At 41.9% G+C, this 13,426-nt stretch overlaps 1 protein-coding gene across 1 annotated transcript in view; it reads right to left on the reverse strand.

Annotated features, from left to right (window-relative positions):
* Nucleotides 1-13,426, reverse strand: part of CCDC85C (coiled-coil domain containing 85C) — a 115,317-nt gene that overhangs the window by 24,435 nt on the left and 77,456 nt on the right. Inside the window, exon 3 of the mRNA XM_009559163.2 lies at nt 4,447-4,551. Coding sequence (XP_009557458.2) covers nt 4,447-4,551 — 105 coding nt within the window. The remainder of the gene's footprint in view (nt 1-4,446; nt 4,552-13,426) is intronic.

Below are 13,426 nucleotides of genomic sequence, written 5' to 3' on the forward strand. Positions count from 1 at the left end.
GTTATCAGGGTGCAGGTCTTCTAGTGATGGCCATCTGTGCTGTGGCCTTATCACAGCACAGACCTCCTGGTCCTGATGCAAACCACACATCCTGTGGTGTTTACCCATTTGTTTATTGTTGGTTGTGTCTTTGGTCATCAGCACAGGCCATCGCTGCATCCCCTGCTCTAGCATTCCTGCTGGTGTCTTTACATGCACTTTTCCATTCACACTCCAACCACACTAAACTTAATATTTCCATTACAAACCTCTACAGTTACCTCCACCAAAAACGGGATTCCTGTTACTAATCACATGAGCGCTACTAGTAAATTGTAGACTCTAAGCCAGCCAGGCTAGCTCCAATGGCTAGTAAAAGGCTGGTTGACATTTAATGGTGTTTTATGCCAATGTGGATAAATGACTCCTCCACACAGCTGGCTTTTGAGCTTCTCAATGTGAAGGTACCTCCAACCACAGGAATACAAGCAGCCCTCAGGCCACCCTCCCATGCCTGGGCACTGAGACATGCCTGGGGCACAGCCACAGGGCAGAGGGCAGGAATGTGAAGGTCTGCAAGGGACCATGTGTCCATGTGGGCAGCCAGGACACCCAAGAAGAGGCCAAACGGAACAGAGAAGAGACAGAGATGCAAGCTCTGGACCATGCCTCACCCACCACATTCACTCAGCTGTGCTTACAGGGGCTTCAAATGCTTCAGAAGTCAGCAGCTGAGGTTCTACCTTTTAGAAATTAATTGCTGAAACACAACTATTAATAACAAAATAAGAGCCTTACCGCTGTGGATGGGCAATTTCCTTCCGGACTACACATTCTTCCTGTGTCAGAAAGATAACTCAGCAATCATTAGATGTGACCAAAGGTTAAGCACTGTGCAGGGTGGCTTTGTGGAGATACTGAGGTGTGGGCAACTCCACCTCCCAGTCTTCACTCATCATTTGATTAATGTTGGAGAAAACTCATGAGAGAAACAAGTGAACTCTTCAGCCACACTATGCTGTTCCAAAAATTAAAAACCACCTTTTAGTGTCCACCGCTGGAGGATCCTGGAGTACTTTAGTGCTATTTAGCTTAATGATAAAGAACTGCCTGAAAATGATGCTATAGAATGGGTGATTCCCGGTTCCACCCAGTTCCTTCGAGAGAAATAGTGAGGCACCAAGAGATGAAAAGAAGGTACATATGTTTGTGGGGAAAAATGTGCACAGTGGTAGGCACAGCTCCCAGTCCTGATTCACAGCACTGTGCCTATAGGGCTCCTCCTCCCCCTGCAACAGCAATTACACAAAACTGCCATTATTATCTTAAAATTTTCAGTATTACTGAAATGTAATTTCCACCTCACTAGCCAGAGGTCAGACCATATGACTGTGCAATCCAGACTCCTTGGACAACGCCAACAAACAAAACTGAAGGTCAGTAACTCCCAACTGGTACTGTTAAACTCCAGAAAAGCTCTGAGATGGAAGAGTTTGCAGCACAGATTGAGCATCACCTTCTCTGTGCACTTCAGCCACACATCTGAGAATTCCCAGCGTCACTCCTCCAACAGCTTTTGTGGTAAATCGGAGCGCCACTAATCTAAGTGCAATAACCCATCCCAAGAACTGTTGCATCCACATGGAGAAGCCATGAAGGTAACACATGCAGTGCAAATAAGACGTGAATGCAACACGGGTGAAAAAATCTGTTCTAGTCACCACAGATAACCAAAGTACTGAAGCCATTGCAACAGCTCAGATTAGCAAATGCAAGCACAAGCCCTCAAAGGATGCTTTGGGATCATTTCCACCTATGACACCCAGACACCTGGCTGGCCACTGAGTCCTCAGCACTGCACTGCTTGCAGGTACCTCAGAGTCAGCTTCCATGCCTGGGACACAAACCAACTCAAAGCTGAGCAGGTCTGGAGGCTGCTGGTGATGGGAAAGATTGAGCCAGCCCAATCAGCTTGCCCTGGAGCCTGACACTTCTATCCCAGAGGAATGGCAGGTACTACAGGAGATGCCTATTACCTCCTCTCATGCCTCACTCAGAGTCCAAACCTGAATGAATCACCCTAACCTTCCAAAGGACAATGGGAGCCTCTTGTACACCATGAGATGACCCTGGTTTGCAGTTCCCAGGGCTGGAGAGTTTGACCAGCCTGATATCAGTTCATGCAAACATACGTCACACCTTTCCTTGCAATGGCCAGGAGCTTGTAGCTCAGAACTAACCCCCTGGGACTGCTTTTAGTAACCGCTGCAGATCACAGAGCAAATTTATATTTCAACAGCTGCACAATGCTCCATTGACTAAACAGTGCACACACTGCAATCATCAGTGTTTCTTTATTCTCCATCTTGAGTGTGCACCGGTTTCCGTGATCCAGGATCCATTAGAAAACCTAAACTGTTATTAACTGAGGTATGTCAGGGCCATGGAGAGCTGGAGTGATGCCTACGTGCAAACTGTGTGACCGTGAGGGATGTGCTAAGGAACTTCCCCAGAGTTGCACAAGCAGTGATGATGATTAAACTCTGAACAGACATGACAGCTTTCAAGCCGTCACCAACTGCCCACCACTTACCTGCATGAAGCCTGTGCAGGTACAAAGAGGAAAGATTTCTCACAAACTCACACCTACTGTCAAAAAAAAAAAAAAAAAAAAAAGACTGCAGAGAAAGTCAGGTACGTCTAACTCCACTTTCTGGGATGTGCCCGAGACATTCAAAGACAACTGAATGAATGATGGTTATCCTTTGTCACAAAAATAATACATGACATCAAGCCACAAACCAAAGGGATTTGGGTAGGAATAAGTAATAAGTGGCTATGTAAGCATCCCAGATGATGTGGATTTGGATCCCAGAGCTGGTTCTGGTTTTCCTTTATCATCTTCCCACAAAGAAGGCAGAACACAGACAGGGTGACAGATGAAGGTGAGTGCCACGCAGCACATGGGCCTCTCCATAAACACCAGATGCCACCTCTTTCTTGAGGAAGGAAGAAAAGCAGGGACAAGTGGCCTGGAAGGGCCCCAGCAGGCAGCACTGTTTGCCGCCAGCCCTCACACAGCCATGGCGAGCTGCAGGAGCCAATGCTCCAGCAGAGAAAACTCCTGCCAGCTCCCAGCCCAGGCATAGCAACTCTGCAGAAAACAGCCAGCCGTACCCTTGCTTGACCCACAAGATAAACAGGAAATTGTGCATAGTGGCACTCCTTGGGGTAAACAGCACAGGCTGATGGAGCATCCCTGACCTGTAACCAAGCTGGGAATCAAAAGCCCGAGCACAAGGGAAATGAAGCAAAATCCCCAAAACCAGAAGGCACTGGCACAGCCAGAAAAAAAATCCCAAGCTCATATCTTTCTGCCCTCCTTATAACATCTCCTGACTTTATATATGGTGCACAAAGTTACAGAAGTGGATATTCAACCACAGCCTTCCATTTCATTTGCTTGGTTTTGTCCCTTTTCTTTTGGCTGGAAGGTCTCCCTCTATCCTGCAGTTCAGCAGGGATAGCAAGGGGCTCTGCTTTCACGTTTGAGTTTTATTTATGCAAATTTCTTAAATTATCATTACTCCTTTTTTTACAGTTCTAAGAGGCACACTAAATCTACAGAATTACTTTTATCCAAGAAGGTAGCCAACGTATAACTGGTGCTGCTGTACCCACAGCTCTGTTGAACAGTGCCCTGTATGTGGAGCAGAAGACATGGGGCAGCAGGGACGTTGCCTGAGCTGTGTTGCCATCAGGCTTTTGCCCACGTTCATAACACTTGCAGCTAACTCACAGCAGGACTCCCTGACTCCATCTATGCTTCTGAAATTTGGAAAACGTCACCAAGAAAATGTAGTGTCTCAGGCAGTCAGGCAAACATCTGGAAGACAATCATCTGGCAGGAATCAGCCTCCTCAGCCATGCCTGGGGCACCAGTGCAGGAGGAGCCCCGGCACAGCAACACAGTATCCACCTTTCACAAGAGGCTTTACCAAGATTGTTTTGTTTGAGAAGCAGCAAATCTTAAGATAAACCTCATTTGTCATACAGAAAAACCTGCAAAGAAAGTCTTAAGAATTTAAACGCTAAAGCAACCCCGACCACGCGCTGCCAGACACTTGGCAAACCATCTTTTGCGTCATATGTGACCAGCTTTTTGACAACAGGTACACAGAACATCTAAAAAGGAGCTGCAGGCATAACAAAGATTCACCTTTGCTTTAGGAGTGACCATCAGCCAACTAAAAAACCCATACTAGGAAGTTAATGATCCAAACTCAGGTAAAGATCAATGTTTCCAGGGGCTCCCCACGCTCCCAACAGCTGCAGGTTTCAGCTGCATGTTTGCACCATCAGTTTCAGGGTGAAATCTCAGCTGGGAGATCTCCCTCATGATCTTCATGTGCCCACTTTCGGGGAAATACACGACTCTGTCTGTACAAGTAAGGAAATGTCTCTTACGTTTTGCAGCGTGTCTTGATACTGCGGCAGTGATGAGAGCTGTGACTCAGAGTGGTATGGGGACAACCCTTTCCTCAGAGTCCTTAGGTCCCCCATGCTGGATTGCTGCAAAGACAACAGAAAACAGGACAGCCCATATTAACAAGAAGAAGGAAAGCTGCATCCCTCTGGGTGTATTGGCTTTTCCTACAATGCTTTCTGTCCAGTGACCTGTTCCCATTTCTTCTACCTGCAACAGCAGTGACTGTAAATATTGTAATAAAATGCTTTTTCCATGCCCACACCTGGAGAAAACACTTGCAAGCAGTTGTATGTGAACAGTCCAAGGTCTAATCCATTACGTGATACAGCAAGAAGGCATATTTATTTTACTTTATTTCCTACATTAAACAAATTTGTTAAGATGCATGTGAGGAAATACTTTTAAGACTCAAGATTAAACCAAAGTCAGCAAAAGAAAACCACCAGGAGACTTTTTTGTAGATTTTACTTTTTCAAACAGCATAGGCTCTTCCAATCACCTGTGGGAAGCAATGAGAACTTGTAAACAGTGCTACTGTGACTCACCTAATTTTGCAAAATGTGTGTGACAGCAACAGTTTCTTATTTAGTTATAAATGTGCATGCACCCACTGGTCTTAAACAAAGTTAAATAAATAAAGTTAAGTCTATATGACCCTAGAAATTAGATAAACGCAATCAATACTCTGCATTCAAAGGGAGAAGTAGCACTCGGTGTCAAGAGTACTGAATAAAGATCTGAGAAAAAGTTTCTGCATCATGCTATTCGATCTCATTCTCTGTGATCCTGAAAGGGGACAGAATGGTCCTAGAATGAGAATAGTTTCTCACTTACAAAAGTACACCCATAAAAAAGCCAATACACAAGTGGCCAGAACCAGAGGTCTGGGGGATGATTATATCTTTTTATTACCAATAAATATACTCATTAACTTCTCATATTTTTAAGAGTATCAAGCAGTGCACTGTCTTCTATTTTAAAACTATTAAATCATGACCTTTTAGCTCCATTAAGACTTTTGACTTGCATTTTCTATAGAAATTATGTTTTCTACTTCAAAAGAACCATAGAAAAGCCACTGGTGCAATAAAATTTAATAGGCAATCCCATAAATCAGCTCAACTGTATACAAACACTCTTTAGCAACCCCCAAGGCCTGACCATAACAGACACTCTGGGGACCCTGGCTGCACACAGATCTCTGGAAACATAGAAAGTTCATTTTCATTGCTTGCACCCATCTAGCAGGGAAGAATTGGCACATTCAGAGTAGATACATCACTTTCTGTCAGCGTCAGAAACATTTTCTTGTAGCCACATGGCCTGCCTAGGACATGTTCAGCTTTTGTTTTATTTCAAAATGTTCTTTTCTTAGGTAAAAACATCTAGTGTGACCCAGTGCTTTTACAACCATTCTGGCGCACTCACTCTATCAACTTTCCCTTTACAAACTGTGAAGAGAAGGGCAGTTTTCAAGAAAGCCATCATGAAAAATGGATGCGAGTCCTGTTTCACCCAATCTGCTGGGAACTATTGTACCTCACACAGAGTCAAGTGATACAGAATGACTTCAGCATATTGGATGCCTGGGATTCCCCTGTATTTACAAGGTGGCATCAGAGAAGATCATGGCCTACATTTCTTTCACATTTTACAATAAGAAGTCAGAAATTGAAAGATCTGAAGGAGATAACTCCTTCTGGCACTAAAAGGAGAGGGCTGCAAAACTGAGTTTCCTCCACTATGCCTAGGAGGTAAGTACTTTCAAGGAAAGATCACAAAAGAAGATGATGAGAGGACTCTTTAAGTTTACTGTTATTGTCCCAGGCATGTAATGTGTAGGGGTCTCTTGGTGGCTATACTAAAAGCATTTTGCCCTGGCTGGCTGGGCTTTCACTGCCCTGCTGTGTGCAACCTGTTCTTCGTTATTGTTCATGCGCGCGAGGGAGACCAACCTCCTGCAGAGGTCCCGACACTCTGCTACCACTCCTTTAGTTTGTCAGCTCAGGAGCTGATGCACTTTTCCTTGGCATCAGTAATGAATGGGCAGTTGCACAGGCAAAAGAAACCCAGAAGAAAACAGCAGAGCAAAATGCAAGGTTGTAGCTTCACACTGGAGATCGCAGAAGTCGAAGGCTCTGCTCCAGAAGGACGTGCACTGCATCGTCAGTGTTTAGAGGCCCTGGATTGCTTCAGAATTCTGTGAACGGCACCAAGACAAGGTGCCACATGCTTATGGAGAAACGGGAGCATAGAAAAGGCATGTCCATGTCTCCCAAAAACTTGTTCTCTTGCCATCAAATCTGAATGGCTTGCTCTACATTAGACATAGTGTGTGTTTCATCACATTACAGGTTGTCTTCATGGAAAATCAAAATGCTTCATCCACCAAAGGAAGTAAGGCAACCAGACCTAAGTGTGGTCAACATACAATATCATATTGCCATTGCTAAAAATATACTCATTTAAATTGGTTCAATTTAACTGCCCTACGCTCCTGCCTGGAGCAAGAGTCTGCATTAATTTGAAATTGGGTTAAATTGGTTGAAATATACAGATACCATCAAAAATCTGCTCTAACAAGTGTTTCTAATGGATTAGTTCTATTGCCTTTTTTTAAGCAAATTGCATTTAAGACAGTGTGCTTGTGTGTCACAAAGCTATTGTTAGGTTGTTTTCAGTGACTGCAGATTACGAATCTGACCTAATGCATTCAATCTAATGGAAAGATTCCCACAGAGTTCAACGCAGATCAAAACAAGCTCTTAATTAAAGACAAGAGAGGAAAAAGGAAGAAAATAAAAGCAAAAGAAAAATAAAAGAAAAGGTATCTAAGAAATAAAATTGCTTGACAGAGATCTATCTAGTGGAGGAATGAGTTGGTTTGGGCATGGAGTCGGTTGGGGAGGGCAAGAAGGATCATCTGCCATCATTTATAATGCATTTATGTTGGAGATGACCAAAGAAACACTTTTTCCTAGCCCTGTCAAAGGAAAAGCCAGTCCTTTCACAAGCACTCCACTCAATCCAATATCCCTTCTATATTTTCAAGAATTTGTTGCGAAATGTATCTTGCTCTGTGTATTTTTACAACTGTTTACCAAGGACAGTTCTGCACTATGTGTTTCCATGCACTAAAACTGAATGTGTATATCTTCTCCAAAGAAGGAAAACTGCTTGTTTTTTCCCTTTTTAAAACTCAAATGGTGCGGTGACATGTATTCATCAGACCTCCCTAAACATTTAGGCATTCATTGGGCTTTGCTATCAGTATTAGAGCTAACTGGAAAAAGAAAGAGAATCCCTCATTAAAAAGCAATATGACTAATGATGCATCAGAACAAGTAGCCATTACTCCACTTAAGCCTAAATTAAAAATCCCGATATTTGCATTGTCAATTCTCTCACAAAATGAAATCTCTTATTACCTTACCCAATTTTCATTACTGAGATGTAAGTGGATCCCAAATTGCTTTTCTAGTCAGAACGGCATTTTTGAAGTACAATCCCTGATCATCTCTGTTCATCGTCATTGTTGGAAATTATCTCAATTAACGGGCAACATGTCTATAATAAATTACCTTTCAGGTAAAATTACTTCCTATTTCTGGGGTTTCAAGGAATTTATCACCAAAATAATTTTCATCTGAACTAAAACTCTATTGGAGAGTGCTGTTTCAATTGAACTTTAATTGGGAATGCTATCTAAGTGGAGGAGCAGAGAGAGAGAGGGAGGGACACAGAAAAGGAGACTGAGGAGACTCACAGTCAGGCTTTACTTAACATGATCAAATTTACAACTTGCATATCCTGAAATATACTTGTCCCTGGCAAAGGTGAGCAACTAGGCATTGACTACTCTGGAGCAGCTCTTGCTCTTTTACTGTGAATTTTTTTCAAAGCCTTGTTTCATCCAAACATTAAAAGAAATTTTTAAAAGGAAAGGAAATAGAGGAAAACAAAGCATCTCCTGACTTTCACAGTGGTACAAAAGTGCTAAATCTCCATCTAACTCAGCATCACTTTGCCTAGTGTTGCTACCCTTTACTGAGCATGGAGACAATCCTGTAGACCCTACATCTTCACCTTGAGTGCAAACCTGTGCTACACACTACCAATGCTGACAGCTCCACAGTGCTCCCTCAGACACAATAACAAAATGACATTTATTGAAATGTTATCTGAAAATAACAAAATGACATTTATTGCTAAATTTTTCAACCAAACATAACTTGACATGGTCCTGGAAGATATCTGCTCTTGGACCAAAGCCCGAGATCTTTATCAGCCCTGTTATGAAAGAGATGGACCTAGACATGCTCCTCTTGGCAGGGAAGGGAGTTTTGCCTACTTGTACCACTGAGAAAGGAACAGAACCAACAAATCAGGTTTTTAGTAAAAATGGACTACAAATCCAACTTTTCCTCTGTCTAGAAAATAGAAGCAATTTGATTAACATGGGTGGAAAGTGGTAAGTTTTTTCCATATAAATAATGTATCATTTTAAATACTGCAGATAAAAATTAAAGCCTTGGTGCTTACAAAAGCCTAAAATTATAATTTTTAAAAAAACAGCAAACACTTGTTCCTATCAAACCTTTCTATCCTGCTAGCAGGGAGAAGAAATGGCAGCCTATGACTTTTTGACCTGATGTGCTGAGTGATTCAATTTGAAAATAACACAAATAACACAAGAAGATGGATGGTGTTTGTGGTATTTTAAGGTCAAAGTACTAAGAAAAAACATTCATTTTCCTTTTCGTTTCTGTCCAGTAAAGTCAGATCAGTGCAGTGGCCATGTTGAACCAACTGTGAAGATGAAGTGTTGAAAACTCATAAACAAGTTAGACAAATAATCATTTCTGTTCCCCTTCAGTGTTACCACTACTGGAAAGGAGAAAATGAAAGGCAGAAATTTACTTCACAAATATTCCTCAGCATTTATAAACGAGATTAGGGAAAAAAAAAAAAAAAAAGAACTATTTCAATTATAATTATGTGCTGAAGTGACCCAGGAAAATTAAAAAGCAACTCTGTCAGCTTTCAGTAATTCATGAATTAGCATTCAAAACAGGAGTGTTACATAAGTCGCCTTTAATTGAAAACACTGTTTTCGCCTTTCATATAAATTGTAACAGCTGAAGGCTGAACACAGGTTAAAAAAGAAAATCATAAATGACCAGTTTGAGCCTGGACCCTGCAGAAATATTAAAAGCCTCTCTAAAGTCACAGTTTCCCTTCTCTCCACAGGCTGCAGGGTTACCTTGGAGTAATTGGGTGTCTATACAAAGGAACCACATGCCCGAGCGTAACCGAGGCACCCGCAGAGGCTTGGTGGATGTGATGAAGAGCTGATAGAGACCCACAACCTTCTGGTGCATGGCAGGAATCAGGAGAGACAGCCCTGGTGGCACCTGAGGACTCCGTCAGAGCACATGACATGCTGCTCTCCTCACTTTTTTGTAACTCATTTGTTACCTCTCACATTGTGAAAGTTTTATCTCCTGGTCCACATGCAGTTTTAAAAATAAAACCAGTGCCGATTCAAGGGCCAGCAGTCCTGCAAAGCTTCTTTTTGTTTACCTCTGGAAGGTCCCTTTATAAAGGGATGGAAAAATGTGTTCAGAATGAAGAGGAGAACGAAGCATATGTGAGTCACCAACAACGGACTTCCCAGAGGACTTTTATTTCAGAGGCTTTATAATAATCAGCTTCATTTTCCTACAATGCAGATCCACTGGCACTAAGCTCAAGAGACAGCAGATTACACACCGCACCACTTAAATTGATTAATATTATACCTTCCATTCAACATAACATTAGAAGAAATTACATATCTTAACATGAAATACAAACAGATGGAAAGGAATACTGTATTTAACTCAATATCAGCAACAAAAGATACCCTTATAGACATTAGTTCAGAAGATTTTCTCTGGACAAATGCATACTCAACACCATTACCCAGGCCTCAGAGAGACAAGTAATTACCATGTTTGGGGGCTACTCCACCCTTTTAGAAAGCACAGGATTTCCTTTATCTGTCATTCAAATATCAGGGTGAACCTGGTCGTTAGCAACAGGGTATCCCATCCAGACCATGCAAGCCCCTAAGGATTCGGGCTTATCATTTGGGTAATTCTCTATATGAAAAAAAGTCTCTATGAAAAAAAATGTCATTCCTACTTCATATTCTAGTTTTACCTGATAAATCTTGGATGGATAAATCTAAATGGAAAACTCTGCTGAGAGCTTGGCTTTTGATTATGAGTATTTGTGAAGAGAAAAAAGAGCAAGGTTTTATTTCAGTCCACTGGGTCAGACTGCCTTGATCTTTATGAACTCTTGTACTGCCCATTACCTGAATTACTTGTCTGTCACTGTAATATAAATTCTTAAACCTACCAGCAACAATTTTCTAAACCATAATTGTTCCAGTAATTGAAACTGCCTCAATTTTGGCCCTTAACAAACCACCATTTGCAACTGGGTAATTAAATGGAAGGTTTAGCTCAAAACCTTTTGCTGCAGCGATTTAGCCAAAAAAACCAACTTCTTTTAGGCAGGTAAATAGCTTTGATTTGAAGTTGGTAAAAACTCAGGTGTTACTAACCAATGTCTTTTGCACAAGTACAGGAGGGAAATAAAAAATAATTAGGGGCATATTTAATACATTCAGACGAATAAGAAATGGAAATTGCCAATATTAGCATGTGAAAGAACAAGCAATCAGAGCCCTAAACAACCAGCAACAATAATAAAAGGCAGCCCCCAGATCCAAGAAGCTGTTTGTGGATGCATTAGCTCTCTCTACCTTACTGAAATTTCGTGCCAAGCTGTCACAATCAGCAGACTAGAAGGGAACAGAAGAAAATATATTTAAAATAAATTTTATCACCTCAGAAAACACTGTCTTTACCACAAATGACTAAAACAAGCTGGTCTTACACACAGCACTTGACAAGACATTATTATTTGAACTTCAACCCCTTTTGCCATATTAATGAATTAAATTTTGCAGAACCCTTAATTACCCACGCAAACATTAACATCTTACTGTCCTGATTTAGAGCATGGTGACCCCACAAATCGTTGATTAAGCTTGATCACCTGACTCTTATTCATATCTACAGATAATTTACCACATCCACGGAGTTCAGTGGCACTCTCAGAACACACCACTCTGTAAGAACAACCTGGCCCAAGATATACGTAGTAAGTCCAGCAGAGCAGTGATATTTTGCTGAGGCAAAGCAACGTGGAAACACATCTCAAATAATGAGAAGGAGAACCTGCAAAGCACCTGCTTCGTGCAGCTCCCACAGGGGCACCAAAGCAATGGTCCTGCTTTCTTGTGACCTCTGCACCACATGCGAGCAGCTATTTCAGGAGGCCCCATGCCCCAGGGAACTTCCCCCACCACAAGACCTTGCACAAAGATTTCCTCTTTATCTCATTAATCCACATTTTAGGCTCTTATGCACCAGGAACTTGAGGGATGTGCAATTTCATTGTGTGAAGGTAGCTAATAATTGAATTAAGGGTCAGTAATTGCAGTTATCACTACAAAGGCATATTCAAGTGAAAATAAGCTCAGCAAAGCATATATCTGACTTTAGGTGTATGTGAAGAGTCCCATTAACTTCAATAGCAATTATCAGGCAGGCTGCAAAGTACATACATGAGAGTGCAGTAAAATATCCATGTATTTGATTTTGAAAGAATTCTGCAAATAAGGAAAAACATTAAGGGATGAGATTAAAACTATATAACATGTTCCATGTCATGTAATAATATAAGCTTTCTGTAACAGGGCAGATTAAATTCTTTTACACTTGTTCATATCCCTGTTGTACATGCAGCACATCCAGGGGTCATTCCTTAGACTGGTGACAAAGGCTTTAGAGGACGATGGTCTGCCAAGACACCTAGTCTTCCAAATTCCCACTCCAGGATTCAACGAGGAAGACACAAGTGCAACCTCCACCAGTTTCATTAGTAAAGCAACTTCCAGTTATTCACATGGAATTGGAAATGGTGTGACCCTAAGAATGAGGCGCACTGCCCTTGTATAGAAACAGCACAAGGAGCTATGAGGATGCATTTGGACATTTTGCCACAGCTGGATCTCAGCCATCTGCAAACACAACACAGGAGTAAGCATTCTCATTTCTGCCTATGATCTGACTTTCTCCTCAGATCATGAGCTGCATTCATACAAGCTAGATATGGTTTAGTCACAGCTGATAACTATGCTCCACATGGTGGTATAGGGAAGAGAATCAGGACTGGTGGGAGGATGGTGTAAAACTCATGGGCTGGGATAACGACAGTTTAATAGAACAGAAAAGGAAGAGAAAAATAATAATCGTAGCAGAATATGCAAAGTGAGTAATGCACAGTGCAATTGCTCACCACTCGGAAATCACTGCCCAGCCCATTCCCAAGCAGGAATCCCTCTGCTCCACAGCCAATTCCCCTAGTTTATACACTGAGTATGATGTCACATGTTATCAAATAACCCCTTGGCCAGCCTGGGTCAGCTCTCCCTGCTGTGTCCCGTCCCAGGTTCCCATGCACTCTGAGGTTGGCAAGTCAGTGTTAGAAGCTGAAGAAAATTAACTCTACCCCAGCCAAACCCAGGACAACGCTGGAGGGGAAAAGAAGCAGACTTCATATAGTTGCAATGGTGACAACAAATTCTCTGTTGTTGGGGAGCTTACATTTTGGGAAAGGCATAATAAATAGCAGGAGACAGGACAGTCAGTAAGAGGCTCAGGAGATTTTGCTATGTAAAAGCACTCTTGGAAAAATATTTTTATTAGTATCTCAGTGGGGCACAGGCAATAAAAGCAATGTAAGTTTCAAACCTCTTCATTCTCTTTAGCAGTTGAGGTGGGGAACTTTAGTACACAGAAATACTCAAAAGTGTCTGTATTTTTTTCCTCTTGTTTTACA

This window comes from Cuculus canorus, chromosome 5 (genome assembly GCF_017976375.1).
Source record: "Cuculus canorus isolate bCucCan1 chromosome 5, bCucCan1.pri, whole genome shotgun sequence".
NCBI classification, from domain to species: domain Eukaryota; kingdom Metazoa; phylum Chordata; class Aves; order Cuculiformes; family Cuculidae; genus Cuculus; species Cuculus canorus.